Raw genomic sequence first — 19,101 nt, forward strand, 5'->3', positions numbered from 1 at the left:
ACTAAACAGGTTAAAGCCACGAAGACATGACTGGACTGAAATTCGTGAAAACTCTGGCCTGGTTTGCTAAAACGTTATGATTTATAATAAACATTTTGTTAATTAATAGAACGAGGAAGAAACACTTGCCTTATTTCTTTAAAGATAAAATGCTCGTCACGTGCCTCGCATTTTATTATATTAATTAAAATGTTGAATAAATTCGGTAAAAAACTCACTTATGTAAGATCATCTATGTATTTCACCATCATCTGTAAAATTCAAGTATTAAGACCATCGACATTTTCTTTTCAGATTATTCACTCAAATGAATGTTTATCAAAATTATGTAATCCTGTATTATGTTGAAAGAATATACAGAATTTGAAATTTCCACCGTTTCATTGAAATCAATGATAAATAGAATGAAAAGTTGGTTGCTTCGATGAATTCTTGAAAGTTTGTGATTTTAAGCAGTGTAGTTAATAAAACTTCTAGAGTGTACTGAATGTTTCATTAAATTTGGTAATGCATGAAACATCGCTTGGTGAACATCGCTATAGCTAGCAAACTACGGGGACCTACGCATATATTTTCTTATTAATGTTGATCCGAAAGCGACACATGATAAGTACAGTACATTAGTACTTACAACATATTTCAATTTTGACTAGTTACGTTCAAAATGTTGAATTATATTTTCTCGTCCAAAATACTTCTTACCGCCGACCTGTGTAGATCTAATCATTTTACGAATCTGTGGGGACTGTGCTCTCGTCTCTTATTAATATTCAATAAAGAAATTTTCAATATATTAGAGAGTTTGAGATTTCAACCTTCGCCTTCCCCTTTTTATTGCAAACGGTAGAATTGGCGAAGACCGGTCAATCGGCAAATGTACTTTTAGGGAAACTTCTGTTATAGACTACGTGTTATTTTCCTGTCACAGTTTTAATTTTATCTCAGATTTTCAAATTATTGATGTAGATCACTTATTCTCCGATGGTCACTCCGCCCTAAACTTAACCTTGAGCATCCCGGTTTCGGCGAACCGTGAAGTCACGCAAAGATCTGCCATTAAGAACGGTCCTCTCCTTAAACCCCCAAAATGGGAAAACGACAAAAATGATGCTTTTATTGCAAATTTGAATCAAGACGAGTTACACGAAATAAATGTAAAATTATGGGATCTTACTATTAACCCTACGAAAAATGAAATAAATGAAATTGCGAATAGCATCGGAAAACTATTTAATGATTCAGCGATTAAAACTTTCAAACGAAACGAATTTCCGCAACATTCTTACAACGATCAAAATACGTCTTATCATAAACCATGGTTTGGGCCTCAGTGTAAAAAGGCGAGACGGAGATATCATATCGCGCGGAGAAAGTATTTCATTCATAAAAACGATCAATATAAGTGTGAATTGAACCGTGCCAGTAAGACATATAAACAAACGCTAAACACGTATATTCATAAACACAGAACGCGAAACGAACGTAAATTAAGAGAGATGCACTCTAAACGGCCTAAAGATTTTTGGAAAGTCCTGCACAAATTAAATTCTTCCTCTACAGCCGAAAATACGCCCGATATTCAAACATTCTACGATCATTTTAAAAAAGTAAACGCCGAAAATATATACGAAGACACCGAGAATTTTGATATGTTAAATGTTCGTTTACAAAACAACGAGGATTTGAACTGTAGAATCTCGATCGAAGAAATTAAAAAGATGATAAATAAAAGTAATAATTCGAAAGCCGCGTCCCCCCAAGATTACATATATAACGAATACATTAAAAGTACTAAGGAGTTTATGATCCCTATCTATTGCGACTTTTTTAATAAGATCTTTGACTCAGGTATTTTACCAGATAGTTGGTTAATTGGTACTATTATCCCAATATATAAGAAGAAAGGGTCCCCCCGGGATCCAGTAAATTATAGGCCAATAACTTTACTAAGTTGTTTAGGTAAACTCTTTACTGCTATACTTAATGAACGAATTAATAACTTTTTGTTAAGAAATAAAATCCTCAACGAAAATCAGGCAGGCTTTAGGTCAAAATATTCAACAGCTGATCATGTTTTTACATTAAAATTTTTAATTGATAAAGTTAAAGCACAAAAGAAAAGGTTGTTCTGCTCTTATATTGATTTTTCAGTTGCCTTTGATAACATATGGCGGGTAGGTCTCTGGGGAAAACTACTTAAGACTGGCATTAATGGTAAACTTTTTCAGATCATTTATAATATGTATCAAGATATTAAGTCATGTGTATCTGTCAATAACAACATTTCTCCATTTTTCAAAAGCTTCTGCGGGGTCAGACAAGGGGAAAATCTTTCCCCTATCTTATTTTCTATCTATCTTAATGATCTGGAAGACTATTTAGCTTCAAAAAACCAGGGTATTGATATTGAGAAAATTGATGACAATATAATATCTTATTTAAAATTGTTTGTGTTGTTATACGCAGATGACACTGTAATAATTAGTGAAAATCAAGATACATTTCAAAGTCTACTTAATGATTTTAACGATTACTGTGACCAGTGGAAAATGACCATAAACATGAAAAAAAACAAAATAATTGTTTTCGGAACTAATAAACCAGGCAAATATAAATTCTTTATCAACGGTAAACTTGTAGAAACGGTTAAAGAGTACAAATACCTGGGTACTTTGTTTTCGTCATCTGGCAGTTTTCTAAATGCTCGAAAATTGATTGCAAGCCAGGCAAATAAAGCCATGCACATCCTTTACACTAGAATTTATAACTTGGATTTGCCACTAGACATTCAGTTGAAGCTTTTTGACCAAACAATTTTACCAATCCTTACATATAACTGCGAAATTTGGGGTTTTGAAAATCTGGATTTGATCGAAAAAATTCATAATGATTTTCTTAGGAAAATTACAAAAAGTAAAAAGAGCACGCCACTCTATATGTTGTACGGGGAGTTGGGTCGGTATCCACTCGAGATTATTGTCAAAACAAGAATGATTGGCTTCTGGTGCAAACTATTGACAGGTAGTTCCGATAAAATTTCTCGAATATGTTATGAAAATATGCTAAATTCTACTATTAACTACAAATGGTTAAATTGTATCAAAAATATTTTAAATCAAACTGGTAAAACGTATATTTGGACGCACCAAGGAACAATAAATTTGACTCATACGGAAAAAAGTGTTAAAAGAACACTTATTGACCAGTTTATTCAGAAATGGCACGGGCAACTTGCAAATTCTTCGAAAGGTATTAACTATAGATTATTTAAAAGTGAAATTAAATTTGAACCATATTTAAATATACTGCCAGACAACCTCCGTTACTCAATTTTTCATTTTAGGACGGGAAATCATAGGTTCCCTGTAGAAACGGGACGGTGGCGTAACTCAAACCTCCCATATGAAGCCCGTAAATGTAATTTGTGCAGTCTGAATGAAGTTGGCGATGAGTTTCACTACCTCTTTGTATGCCCATTTTTTTGCATCCAAAGAAAACATTTTATACCAATTTATTACTATAAGAGGCCGAATACTTTGAAATTTAAGGACTTGCTTTCAACAGGACACTTACATCTCCTTAGAAATATAGCACTATTTGTACGTTGTATTATGCAACATTTTAAAATGCAAGTTAGATAGAATAGAAAAATGGAAGTGTATTTATTTTTAACTCACCCGAACATGTGTATGTAATCCAAATTAAGAGTATCGTCTTCAAAGAATTAGCATTTTTCACTTCATAAATCATTCACATGAAATAAAGTCCCTTTTTTTTTGTTTCGCTATAATTTTACTATATTGTTTTGAAATTATGTTCACAGAAACACTTGACACACTTTTTGTTCTATTTTAATCACTATCGAAAATGTCATTCATAAAACCCGCAGTAAGCGAGATTTTCGTGCAAAGGTACTATCGTAGTACGGTTGTAGATTTTTTTCCCACGATAACTGACCGTATTTTGGCATGGTCCATTAAATCCTGCCTGCGCATGTGTATTCAATATTGCTGTGTATACCTGTATTTTAGTGAGACTGGCACTTATTTATTTTTTTTTTTACCTTTCTCTTAACTTAACTTTTTTGACATCTGTAATTATCTGTAATTTTAAGACGATTAGGATGTATTTATTTGCAAGATAATTCCATCTATCTGTAAACATTAACAATGTGCTTTGTTGATGAAAAAATAACTGTCCCCATGTTCATTACAGAAAATTATCTTATTGTATTATTGCTAACAAAAACCCACACTTTATTTACTTTATTCAGTCATACTGTTACACTATGTGACCTGACTTAAATAAAAGTAATTGTTGTTGTTGTTCAACGTCTCTTGCGAAGTTAACGTATAAAGTTGAAGTTCGGTTAAAATTCCTTGAGATTTCAAACTTTAGAATGGATCTTACTTCTTTTAATCCGCCCATTCAATTTATCTGTAATTATGATCGTTTTTCTCGTGCATTTTGATATCAATTGTCCGAAAGTGCAGGACTTTTACAAGAGGCTTTAGAAATGAAAAATAAATAAAAACATTACAATTAACATAATCATCGCATGGATATTAGTCCGATTACAAAAACAAAAAAAAAAAAAAAAAAAAAAAATAATATATGTATATAAAATGTCAGTATACAATACATGATTGTAAATCATACATGAGAGGAAATAAAAATGATAACCATATCAACGTATTCTATTGCTGATGGTGTTCTTGAAAGATATTACAGAAAATATTTTTTAAACAAAAACATGAGACATTAACTACAACAAAGGCATTTCTCGATATACTTTGAAGTTAAATATATGACATATAAAGCAAACACAAAAGGCTGTTGACTAGTATTTCATAGTTTTTCTTAAAGTTGTTTTTAACTTTGAATTGGTACTTTGTACATCGAATTCTTTAGAAAACGCGTTTTACTTGTAGACTATTCCTGTTGAAAATCTAACCTTTTAAAAGATATGTTGATAACATGAGCCAATATACAAAATTTATGAATACATTTAACAATCGATTAGAAGCAAATGTAAGATACTCTCGTGATACCATACGTTTTGGCATCATGACCCTCAGTTTGACCCTGTATAATGCGAAACTCTCAGACAGCACAATATAATCGTGCCAAGTCACCATGTGTCTAGCGAAACAGTCAAGAACTGCTAGGTGGAGACGAAAATTGTCGCACAAAATAACATGTGGGCATATACACGTATTTGTTTGAATATACTATTTCATAAGTAAAGCATGTGCAGATCAAAGAATTTTGGTTAGCGGGACACCGGCGGGGTCACCCATTCAGGGGGAGGGGGAGGGGGGTAGTCACACCGAGTTTCAAGACCGATTTTCTTTGTAAAATGTAAGAATCAAAGGGGCATTGACCCAAATGCCAAATGTAAAGAATGGAGCTATCCCATACGGCTAACAGGAAACCTCTCGCATCATGATATCATAGATCTAAAATTGTCTAATACTTCAAAAAAATGCCGTCTTACTAGGACCATTTTGTTTATAATTAAAACACAGTTGTCCGGCAGAAACGGATTGATTTTATTTGGAAGTTAAAATAAAATGTTCCACCAAATGATAATCGCGCGTTATCATTCATTTTTCAAGTAAAATGACTGTCATGCCATGTGCCTCCACCCTGATTTCAGTCTTTGATGCCGTGTATGTGGACAGAGTAGATGTACAAAGACTGAAGTTTTGACTTCCGTGATATCACATCTTCGGACGTTCAAAACTTCACTTCTTACGACAAAAATGCCCATCTTGTATAATCAATACCGCCTGAGGACACAAATATGCCGTAGAAGTTAAAGTTTGAACAAAATCTCAAAGTTTCTCAAAAATAGTTGATAACTTAATACTTCCAGGTTCAATTCAATGTATTTAGTTAAAATCATTAGCCAAACAAAACTTCAATATTCTTATACTTATTGATAGTGTTTCACATCAAATTTAGTCCAGTTATACATATGGATAATCGAATAACTTAATAAGCAGAAATCCTGAAACTAAGCTTTTTATTTCACATAGTAATAAAACGAAGTCTTAGGCTTACTTGAAATTACATGGAAAACTTTAGTAGCAACGTCTGATATAAATAAAATACACGCATATTATTGACGTTTTACCCCAAATATATATGAGAGACGTTGAAGGGGAAGGCGAAGGTTGAAATCTCAAACTCTCTATTAGCTCATATTAGCTCGTATGAGCAATTTTAGCTCATAACAATATTGCGGTAAACACCGAGGATAGCGGATAAGTCACGCCTCACTAATTGACGTTGAATTATATATACTTTAACTATTTTTGGTCAACCAGTCACAGTTCGGTGTATTTCGGAACAAAAATAACCACCTTTCACGCCTGCGTTACTTGCACTGTGTGAAATATTATTTCATATACATTTCATATCATTGTATCAGCATTTTAGTCTCTCTCTCTGTCTTAAGTTACAAAGTGTTCGTCACTGACCTCTGAGCTTGACCCTCAGAAGAGTTTATTTTGAATGGGTAAACATATTTTCGAACCGACTGTCATATTTTTTATGCAATATACAGTATCTATTAACCTGGAAAATAAATGGATAGCTCATTGTGTAAAATGATCAGATTTCAGATCTATACAAAACAAGTTTGAATCAGGTCGTGATGACTATACTCATTTTAAATACTTTCAATCTTATTCAGTACTTTTGAGCCGTGCCATGAGAAAACCAACATAGTGGGTTTGCGACCAGCATGGATCCAGACCAGCCTGCGCATCCGCGCAGTCTGGTCAGGCTCCATGCTGTTCGCTAACAGTTTCTCCAATTCCAATAGGCTTTAAAAGCGAACAGCATGGATCCTGACCAGACTGCGCGGATGCGCAGGCTGGTCTGGATCTATGCTGGTCGCAAACCCACTATGTTGGTTTTCTCATGGCGCGGCTCATTTTTGTTTTCAGTTTATTACGAGATTACATTACATTTTATTTTCTCCCTACTCAGTAAATATTTATTTATGACATCTCAGTTTTATTTTAGATAATGAAAAACATCCCTACAGCCTAATTTCACTTGTTGCATCTGGCTCTGAACAATTCTTAATGTCATTTTCACAATCTGTTAGGCAGAATAATCTCTTGAATTTGGCCTACAGGAAAATCTTCCATGCTGTATTTGTTTGCAACGGTGCGAATATTTCCCATCCATTCCCCCCACCACCATTCAGCAGCAACGGTTTATCGTAGGCCGTCTCGAACACATAACCAAAAAAAATTCCAAAACAAATATTAAAAAAAAACATGGAGACAGGGATTCGAACCATGGACTTACATGTTTAGTTTGTATCTCATGTGCGCTATTTACATACGTATACTGTCTGAGTTATCAAACGATTCAATGAGATGGCGCTGTTTGTAACGATTTAACGTTCTTATACATGTGTAATTACATCTACTTACACTTTTTACCAGGAAGTTTCTAAATGTTTGTGTAGTCTCAGATTTACGGAATCCTGTAGGGGCCATTTATAATGTCGCCGTCGCGTTTGTGGGGCCGACACACGACAACGCGAAGTGACATAGCGACATTACGAAGTGACACCCGACAATCGCAAACGACAATGCCGCGATATCCACTTTGAAATGTCGCCTTTCAAAAGCACGATATATCGCGATGTCACTTCGCGTTGTCGAGCGTCATATCGCATTGTCACTATGTCACTTCGTAATGTCGCGATGTCACTTCGCGTGGTCGTGTGTCGACCCTGCAAACGCGACGGCGACATTATCAAACGACATGCGATAATCTCATACGACGCTCGACAACACGAAGCGACATTTTCCTAATGTCGTATCGTATGTCGCGTATCGCGGGTTTGGGTGAGGGTCAACGCGCGACAATTCCAAACGATACACGACACGCGAAGTGACACTCGACAATACGAAGCAACATTTTCATAATGTCGTATCGCATGTCGCCCGTCTACCGGTGAAAAGGTAAAATATTTCCGTACTTTTCCGTACGGAAAATGTCCGTGTTTTTCATTAACTTCAAATAATTGTAGAATGTTCCAAACACAAGATATTTTAATGTAATAACTTTTATATATTAAATTCAAACATTGTCTAAGCGGATATGTAACTTGTATAATTTTACCGCCGACGGTTTCGTCGGAGGACCGTCTCAAAATGTATCAGTTTTCGTGAAAATATGCATACTATGTACATATATTAAATAGAGGGGTGGTCCTTGTCTGAGAAGCCATATCTTCATAACCTGATGTCCGATTTTAATAAATGATACCTTGTTGCAAAGGACAAGTCAGTACCTTCTTTATTAAAAGAAATTTCACTTTGATACCTTACTTTTAACGCTTTTAATAATAAAATGAAATTGATGAATTTTTCGAAAAAATGCGACCAAGATTAGCCGGTATTTATTCAAGTGAACACCGGTCGACGCACGACAATGCGATACGACATTATGAAAGTGTCGCTTCGTATTGTCGAGTGTCACTTCGCGTGTCGTGTATCGTATGGAATTGTCGCGCGTCGACACTCACCCAAACCCGCGACATACGATACGACATTAAGAAAATGTCGCTTCGTGTTGTCGAGCGTCGTTTGAGATTATCGCATATCGTTTGATAATGTCGCCGTCGCGTTTGCAGGATCGAAACACGACAACGCGAAGTGACATCGCGACATTACGAAGTGATATAGCGACAGTGCGATACGACGCTCGACAACGCGAAGTGACATCGCGATATATCGTGCTTTTGAAAGGCTACATTTCAAAGTGGATATCGCGACATTGTCATTTGGGATTGTCGCCGTCGTTTGCGATTGTCGGGTGTCACTTCGTAATGTTGCTATGTCACTTCGCGTTGTCGTGTGTCGACCCCACAAACGCGACGGCGACATTATAAATGGCCCCAACAGGATTCCATACAGATTACTACACAGTGACGAACTATACTAGTTTGAGTATGATTAAATTATCAAAGACCGCAAAGCTAACATAATGTATCTGGCAAATGATACGATACATGTTACAAAGGGTCATACGTGCACTGAAAAGTATCGGCTAGTGTAGGAAGTTCGGATTGTTTTCTTTTTCACTGTTGATCATACTGAAACATATTGCCATCTGTGACCGATTCTTGCAGTATGCGCTGTCTCAGCCACACCGGTCGTTGTCAACCATTAGTACATGTTATTAAATTGTTGGCTGCATCAAAGCAAAACGTAATATTTGTTGACAAGGATAGTAATTATACTATTTCTAGAATAAAGAGATACAATAAAACAAGGATTCACCCTGTTGTTCACGCATTCATTTAGACTTTATATTCCCTTACTTTCATTGCAGACATGGTCCCCTGCATCGAAATCATCAGAAATTGCTGTGATATTAGAAGACGATTTAACAGTGTCTCCACACTTCTATAGTTATTTGAAACTTGTACATCAAAAGTACGGCAACAGACGGGATATATACGGGTTTTCCTTACAGGGCAGCAGTATGAAACATAGTGATGGAAAGTGTTGTCTAAAAGTACCTTTAGAACACAAAGTGTTCCTTTATCCAACTTTAGGTACTTCTGGGTTTTCCCCAAAGAGTCGAAATTGGCTGCAATTTCTAGCTTGGTTCAAGGAAGTAACAAGACAAAATATTGATGTTATTCCATTTATTGAAAACCATATTGCTGTCAAATGGTATAAAGAACTTGAAAGAAAAGGGAAGGCAGATTCTATGTGGGAGATGGAGTATTTGTATTATACTCAAAGCAATAAAGAGTTTACGTTATATCCAAATTTTCCAGGTATGATATTATTTTTACATTTTTCAAGAGGGTGATGTAAAGTGATAAAACTTAATATGTGAAATTTGAGATGCGTCGTATTTTTACAACCTTGTAACAGGACATAATTACAGAAAGTCTGAACTTTTTATAAATTTTCTCGTACGAATATCGCCTTCTGGAATTACCAAACATCTAGATGATGCACCTGTCACCTTGGTAACAGCTTTTCTGTTGTCTGTTCTTATTTCTTGTTATAAATGTTTTGTCTAAGAACTTTTTATATGCCAATTTTCCATTTCATTTGTAACACGTTCTACCAGAACGCATATACACTATTTAAGAGGTCGGACTCCGCAAGGATTTACTTGCGGGCAACTAACTTAAAGTTTAAAAAAGTAGATTTTATTCTAGTTCAAGCATGTGTCGGCTTTAGATTTGAATAAATTTAGGTCAAAGGTCATGCCCTCTGAAACAAATCAGGATTGTTTCCTGACTTGAAACAGAAGTGCTACATTATCTTATTACAAATATCACGATGTGGAAATATTCACAACTTTAGAAATGTCAGTTATTGTAACATCGTTGTGTCATTGCAATTTCTCTCAGCTTAAACGTTTATTTGTTAATATGACGACCGAAAGGTATATTTTTAGGACAACAGTGTACCCACTGCATGAAATCATGGTACAAGAAAGTCACCCAGTTTTCAATGTGGTGCACTGCTAAATGAAAAGATTAGAAGAAATTTGTTATCCTTGTACATACATATATATTTTGTTTCTGGACAGAAATGTTTTCTAGAAAATTAACCCCTTTTGTACTTCACGTAAAACCTGTGTAGAAAAATTCTGTTCATAAAAGCCAGTTGGTCGTCATTGTATAAGCACTGGCTTAGTTTTGTGTAGTAATTCTTTAACCAGGGCCCGTATTCATAAAGAATCTTAGAATCACCTCTAAGATATTTCTTATCTTAATTTTTTAGACTTAGTTAAGAGATATTCTTAAGTTCTTATTCATAAAACGACTTAGAAAAATCTTAGCGAAAAAAGTATAAGAATAATTTTTTCTTAGTTTCATTTTTATGTCTATATTTAATAAGAAATTAGGAAAGCCTGTAACAAGTTAAATTAAGCTCAATATTCTAATAAGTCTATACAGTAAATATGCAATTTATGAAAAACTGTTAATTGCGGTCATTGGCGTCCATTCTATTTTTACTTTTCTAAGATAATTCTTAAAAGTTAAGATAAATGGCCACCTATCTTAAATTTTAAGAGAAAAATCACCTACTTAAGATAATTTCTAAGCCAAATTTTGTTCTTAGTACAATTCTTAGGCAAAAGTGTTTCTAAGACACATATCAAGCCAAAAATGAGAAAAAGTTAGAAAATGTTGACTTCTAAGAGATATTTCTATCTAAGATTCTTTATGAATACGGGCCCAGATGTTTATAACCTATTGTGTAAATTATCGAGATGTTGAGTTAGTACATGTTTACTAGTACCACCATGCTGCCCGCCAATGTAAAATGCTGAGATCCTCTGTTGACCACTTTAGTATACTGCAACTCAAGTGTGTATCAGTCAGTTAGGTACTGTGCCTCCCAGTCCAGTGAAACAGGGCTCAGCCTTGACCATTAAATCAGAACTGAGTCCGTCCTATATTACTTACGTTTATCGTTGATTTCAATACGGCAACATATATACAAAAATACTATAATATAAATACTTCCTGGTTTCTAAAATAAAAGTCTTTAAATATATTACAATCTAATATATTTTCTATTGAAAATATGTATAAATTAAATACTGTAGTAGTCAGCATAAAGTTCTTAGTTGTCTTCTAAAGTAATAGTGGGCAATATTCAGAACCACTGAGTAATTCTAGCGTATTCATAGTTATATATGTCCATCTCACTCTAGGAACTGTCCGTCAGTCCGAGGTTCTTCTTAGAACAAGACAAGTCAAGACAAGACAAGACAAGTTAAGTTAGAAGAATATTAAAGTGTATTCTGTCCGTTTGCATCTTACAAGAGTTTTCTTTACCGCCTCAGTAGCCCGGTTTTAGGATAATGATTGTGGGGAATAATGTCAGATGTCTGCGGCGTGATATCCCTGTAAGGCAGCGCTATAAAGTTGGGCAATATGCTAACTGTGTTTTTGCCTAAATATATTTATGTTTATCAAATCTCAGTATAATTTTAATTTAGATGCTCTTTACGTTACATTAAAGTTTGCTTTGACATTATTTTTTCAAATAGTAAGCCCTTGATGAAAAAATGCACAAAGGAGCACCTGGGGTCTTCCTCCACCATCAAAAACTGGGAAGTTGCCATATGACCTGTAATTTTGTCAGTGCGACGTTAAACTCCCCCGCACCATGACCACGTGTTTGTAAAATAGTTGTAAGTAATAACTCACCAAAATTACTTCAATATTTTTTATATACTTACAGACCAGCGAGGGTTTACTTTCAACTGGTTTGAAGATGGTTTACATTCTACTGGAGAAAGTATAAAGGATAAGAAAATGGAATACAACAGTCTTGTTATGGAGTGGACTCTGAATTATGACCAGTTACCGGATAACCCGATATACCTCGATAACGACGGCATTGTTATAGGATAGTAGCTGTCGATTACCTAATTTACGAGTTGCTAAATTTCTTCAAGTATCGGTGCTTTATTTACATGGCAATGACGTCCATTATATCATTTTACGGACTGAGCAGACAAAACATGCATATAAACCGAAACGGATCGTAGCATAGGTTCATGCCCAGCTGACTAAGCAATCTTAAATGACACGCATTATTAGCCCTCTACTGGTCTTTCACAGGAGGAGATTTATGGTTTGCCCCTGTCCGTCCATCAGTCAGTCCGTCGTCATACAACAGTTAGTCTGCAAGTCATACAAACTTACAAAGTCTGATCTTGAAATAACTTGAAACATACATAAAACTTCATACATAGGTAGATGACATTATAGAAAATATGAGCGGATAGTTATTTAGTAGCTTTGGCAAAAAGTGTGGTAGCTATGCCAACGGCTTATCCATAAATATGACAGAAAGTGGATTCTGCGGTAACTTTAAAATTGCAAGGGACTTTTGTTTCAAACAATTTATAACTCTTGTAGACTTGCTGCCAAACTTGTATTATGATTTTTCAAGATTTTTATTACTAGGAATATACTTTCTGTGGAATAAATAATGAGTTCTTCATGCATAGCAATGCTTCCTTTCAGTCAATAAACTGCTTATTGATTATTCTTCCAGTTTCATTTTAAAATTGAAATAATATCTTCTTAGATCTGCGTGAGGCTTAATATTAACCATAGAACATATCATATGCCTTCTTGTTTCTCTTTAGTTCTTAACCCCTTGTCAACTCCTCATAATATTCTATATTCGAGCCTGCATTGTGCACGAGTCTGTTTTCTGTATTATTATTTATTAATCTATTTACCAATGTTCAGTCTATGACAGACCGTTCGCAAAGGAACTGTATTTGAACAGTACAATATTATTTAAAGTGAGCAATTAGAACGGACATTAGAATTGATTGCAGATTGTCACATGTAAGCACATAGAAAGCATATTTCATTATTACATCAGGCCGTGCATGTACTTGTAATGCTGACAACTATGGAATGCCGCAGATGCCTCTATATGGTATTTCGTAAAAATAAAAATATATAATGTGCTTTTTTTGCGATGCACATTTATTCCTTTGTTATGTCGACACAAAAATTTTGTGTGCATTTATTAGTTTGTGTTGGTTATTTGTAGATATTTTACTATCGATACAACAATTTGTTCTGTGCGTTTATTAGTATGTGCTGTACATTTTCATACCCCACTTCGAAGAAGGAGGGGTATACTGTTTTGCAGATGTCGGTTTGTCGGTCGGTATGTAGACCAATCCGTTTCCGGGTGATAACTCACAGCCCTATTGATTTTGAGATCAGTATGTCAAAGGTCAAGGTCACAGTGACCCGGAACAGTTAAACGGTTCCCGGATGGTAACTCAAGAACGCTTGGGACTAGGATCATGAAAGTTGATAGGGAGGTTGTTCATGACCAGCAGACGACCCCTATTGATTTCGAGGTCAGTAAGTCAAAGATCAAGGTCACAGTGACCCGGAACAATTAAACGGTTTCCGGATGATACCTCAAAAATGCTTTGGCCTAGGATCATGAAAGTTAATAGGAAGGTTGATCATCACCAGCAGGTGACCCCTATTGATTTTAGGTCAGAAGGTCAAAGTTCAAGGTCACATTGGCAAGGAACAGTTAAACGGTTTCCGGACGATAACTCAAGAACGCTTTGGCCAAGGATCATGAAAGTTGATAGAGAGGTTAATCATGACCAGCAGATGACCCCTATTGATTTTGAGGTCAGTAGGTCAAGGTTACAGTGACCCGGAACAGTTAAACCATTTTCAGGAGATTACTTGAGAACGCTTCGGCCTAGGATCACGGAACTTAATAGGGAGTTTGGTCATAACCAGTAAATGACCCCTATAGATTTTGAGGTCAGTAGGCTAAAGGTCAGGGTCACATTGACCCGGAAAGTTAAACCCTTTCTGGACGATAACTTAAGAACGATTGGGCCTAGGATCACGAAACTTAATTGGAGGTTGATCATGACCAGCAGATGACCCATGTTGATTTCGAAGTAATAGGTCAAAGGTCAAGGCCACATTGAACCAGAACAGTAGACCTTTTGTTTACAATGAGCAAATAATTTCTGTTCCTTGTGCAATTACTGAATACATCAAGGGGGCATTTCGTGTTCTACAAGCTCTTGTTTAATTTGTTATGTAGATAGAACGATTTGTTCTGTGTGTTTATAAGTTTGTGGTGTACATTTATTAATTTGTTATCTTGATACAAAAACATTTCTGTGAATTAACTTGTTGTTGATGTACATTTAATATTTTTAAACAATTTGTTCTGTGCAGTAATCAAATAGTGCAGTTTTAATTTGTTAAATGATACAACAAAGAAACATGCCCCTGCATAACCAGCCCTCCCCAATAGCACTCCGCCCCCATAACCCAGCCCCTGCCAGGCAGCATCCCACCACAACTATCCCCGCCAAACCAACCCCCAAAATATCCCCTATACCCCTACCGTCAGTCTCCCACCGACATGCGTCCCCAAAATCAGTTTCATAAAAACCGTCCCATTACAAAAGAAAAACAACCCCGAACAATGTAACTAGCCCCCCGACCACACAGCCAGCCCCAAATCCCCGATTACCAGCTGCCGACTCTTCAAACAACACCAAGCCCTCTCCCTAAACAATCGATATATCTTCCCTAACTAACCAAACACGCATCAAGAGGCCCCCAAGCCCCCTCCTCAACAAGCTCCGATCCCCACCAAACATTTTTCAAAGTCCCCTCCCAATAACCAACTCACGATTCCCCATCTAGCCAAATCCCCAATCAACCCAAACGAAACCAGTGCTCCGTAAAAAGTACAAATATCAGGCCCCTACAAACCCACAAAAATAATTTCACCCCACCCAAACCATCATTCACCACCTAGCCTCGCTGTGAACAATCCCCTCATCCGCCTTAAAGCAGCTACCTAGTCAAACTCCGCCGCAATCCCCACCAAAACCAGGCTCCAGTCATACCCCCACAAGACCAGCCCATAGAGCCCCATTCTTAAACCAGTATTCTGGGCCCATTCTATCAGCCCCTTCCCCTCCTCCCTAGCAAGCCCTGATTCCAGACGTCACCAACAGGTAAATTCACAGAACAAATAGTTTATTTTTTTAAATAAGAGAAACAGAAACTATTGAATGCAGCTATCGGATAGTGATTTGTATTTGACGAGTTAAAACACTATGAAGAGGCTGCTGATGAGTTCCATAGTTATAAGAATACAAGCGCCCCTTGCTATAAAAATGAAACTTTGAATTATGCTTGATTCGTTATCCTTCCTGCTTGCTAACTTGTCTAATGCCCAGTCTGTCTGAACGATCTGTCATAGATTACACGGCGATATTAAATAGATCAAAGCGATATAAAAGATGTATTTATCATAACCTTGAACAGAATAATAAATGCAGCTGAACGTATTAATAAAAGATTTGACGAATGGTATGCACAATGAAGATGTAAAATGATTTGACGGATGATACACCAAGTAACAAAATGAACAGTTGATTGGCTAAAAGGAAGAAGCATTACGAAACAAGGAGAAACATTTCATTATTTCAAACAAAGCATAATCATCCTTGTCAGTAAAAGTTCAAATGTGATAAGGCATATATAATTTTGGCAGTGATTGTCCTCCTTACACATACCTTACTATTGATTATGCAATGCTATTGAGATGTATTTATGATGTAAATTAGTTATACATGTATTATAAAATATTTTTAAACCATAAATTTTGTTAAACAGAGAAGATGCTTATGATTTTATTTTCTTTCTTTGTCCGTCCGTTCATGCATCTTTCTGTCCTCTCAGTCAGTAATGGCGAATTCTGTCATCTTAAAACGTAAATAATACATGGATAGGTTGTAATATGAAGAATGTACACATTCTTTTATTTTGTTGCTATGTGAACAAATGTGATAGCTACGGCAAAACAATACTTGAAATAGTCGAAAACATGAAAAAGGTTGATTTTGCTATACATTAAAAAGTACAAGAGATAATTTCAAGAAATTTCTTAAATATGTAGATCCTATTGTAGAAAATATGCACATTATTCTATATTCTGTATTTTTCCTTCACTTGTCCATCAGTCTGTCCTTTTTCAGGATTCTGTTATAACTTTAAACGTACAAGAGATAATTTCATTAAACATGAAACATGTATGGAGAACTACATATAAGATAAACAGATGATTTTATGCCTGTCTGTCCGTCTGTCTACCTGTCCACCGATCATTTACAAACAAAAGATTCTTTGTTAACTTTCAAAGTACGCGAACTGTTTTCATGAAATTTGACTTTTTGTTGGTAGGCTATTTAGAGAATATGCAGGTTTTTCAGTTAAATTTCAGTATAAAATTATCGTTCCTATTTTGTAACAAATATGACGAATGCCCCTTTCGGTAGGGGGTGCTTCTGGGAAACTGTCTTGTTTATAATACATTCGATGCACTTACGCTACGTTTATTTTTTTTTTTTTTAATAAAGTGTTATTGTAACTGTATTGCACGAAACCGGACATCTATGAATCGCGGTCTGTGCAACATTTACAATGCGCGAGTCAGCATTATAATATTAATGTACATAAGTTTTCACAATATTATGACTCGTAGATCCAAGGCCTGTCATATTTACATGTGGAGGATTTATTAAATCGAATTTCGAAAAAAAAACATGTTAGTCGTTTTTAGTCATCGATTTGCATAGGCACCACATGACCATACAGTTCATAACCGCATTATGCTAAATTCCATACTATTTGGTAAACAACTTGATAATTATAAAAGATACCGAGAGTTAAAAGTTTCCACAGGAAAACGTCTGTTAGCGCTTGCTCCACGTTTCTAATTATTTGTAAATGTCGCTTTTTATAACCAAGATTTATCTTAATTGTTTTTATCACCAAGAAAAGGAAGTATATTATAATTAAACAGCGAATATTTATAGGTTATTAACTTTGTATGTGGATATATGCACGAGTTCTGCAGCAGTAATATTGCGCGACTTTAGGAGGGCAATAATACCGCGAAAGAACGAGTGCATATATCCACATACAAAGTTGGTAACCTTTTTATTACATAGACAGTATCAAATAATTAATCTAAGTCTAAATTATCGTTTTGTGACGAAGGACAGAAAAAATACGAAAAGAATTTCTCCGAAAATGTAATAAACAAATCATATTGACGCGCATTAATATTTTCCGCGAAAATGACGTCAAGTTGTTGTCGCAACGTGCGCGTGGACGCCATAAGAAAACATTCCACGTCCGAAATGAAAGCGTTCCATGTTAATATGGAAAAATATTGCACGATCGCGGTCCACTGAAACTCAATGGAAAATAATTTTAGGTATGTAATGATATTATATATATACAGTATAACATCTCCAAATCTAAGATGACCACAATTGTGTTACTATGATTTTAAAACCAACAAAAATCACCATCAAGTACATAAAATATTTATCAGGTCATCTAAATAATACATTTCTCATGACTTAAAGATTGCACTTGAGAATGAGAGCGAGCGTACACTTGAAAAATAATGTCAAACTCTACTTTCCCTTCGGTTGATTGATATCATAATTTCCGCTATGAAACAAGTGCACGCGACACATTTATTAAATTATTTCCACCTTTACTGTTTTATGTTCATGTATTATAAAAGGAACAAAATAGAACAAAGTATAGAATTGCATACGTATAACAATTGAAATTCTTAACGTTCTTAATATTTTTCAAAGTTTTTATTATACAAATGGTTGGTTTATGAAACTGCACACGTGTTTAGAAAAGTACATTGATAGTAACATTTAAAAGATCTTCAAAATAACGTTTTGCAATGGTGTCGCTTTATTCCTTTACTGTTCTATTTTTGAAGTCATAGATATTTTCATTTTCAACGACAAGGATGTAAGATATCAAGTCAAATTCAAATGTGTACGCGTATGTGGATGTGTGGGAGGGCAAGAAAGGAGCAGTTCAACTTTCGTTTAACATTCTTTTTAGAAAGGAAAAAAAAAAACCTGTCTATTCTTAATAATTGCGAAGTATTTAGTATTCTTCATCTTTTTTACAGGTGAAAAGTTCTATCACGTTGCATATAGTCATTCTGTTATATACGTTAAGTTTCTTACTATATCCTTAATGATTATATTTGTATTTACAGTTTTGGTCTTATTATTTTCTACTATATTTTCATCTAGTAAAATAATTACAAAAAATCGTGTTAATTCGTGTTCACTTCGCATTTAATTGATAAAAATGCCTGTTCTGGCCACGGATAAAGTCCGATAACGATTTTAATAACAATTACTGCCCAAAAGCCTTGCGCTCGACTATTCAACAACTTTTAAGTTTAACAAGGACCATGACTGGGCAAGACTTACAAAACCATATATTGGTTACTTCCCGAGGTTTGATGACCGGAAGCACTATGTAAATTGTTAATCAAATGCATGTAGTTTCTGAAATACACCTTGTTTTTTAGGGACATGCCAAAATTTTTACCAAATATTCTAGGTTGAAAACGAATCATATTTTATATTAAACTCAGTCAAGATTAATTTTATTTCAAAAGGTTAGATGACACAAAAGCCTTATGTAAAGTTTTAATAATC

The 19,101-nt window shown here is 35.2% G+C and overlaps 1 protein-coding gene across 10 annotated transcripts in view; it reads left to right on the forward strand.

Moving 5' to 3' along the window:
• Window positions 1–18,714, forward strand: part of LOC123556349 (uncharacterized) — a 60,448-nt gene extending 41,734 nt beyond the window's left edge. For all 10 annotated transcript variants that reach the window (XM_045346992.2, XM_045346988.2, XM_053542572.1 and 7 more), the window contains exons 3-4: window positions 9,367–9,820; window positions 12,258–18,714. In XM_045346992.2, the coding sequence (XP_045202927.2) occupies window positions 9,367–9,820; window positions 12,258–12,430 (627 nt within the window). In that variant the 3' untranslated portion in view covers window positions 12,431–18,714. The remainder of the gene's footprint in view (window positions 1–9,366; window positions 9,821–12,257) is intronic.
• Window positions 18,715–19,101: the final 387 nt, after the last annotated feature.

Source organism: Mercenaria mercenaria, chromosome 5 (genome assembly GCF_021730395.1).
Source record: "Mercenaria mercenaria strain notata chromosome 5, MADL_Memer_1, whole genome shotgun sequence".
In the NCBI taxonomy this organism is placed as follows: domain Eukaryota; kingdom Metazoa; phylum Mollusca; class Bivalvia; order Venerida; family Veneridae; genus Mercenaria; species Mercenaria mercenaria.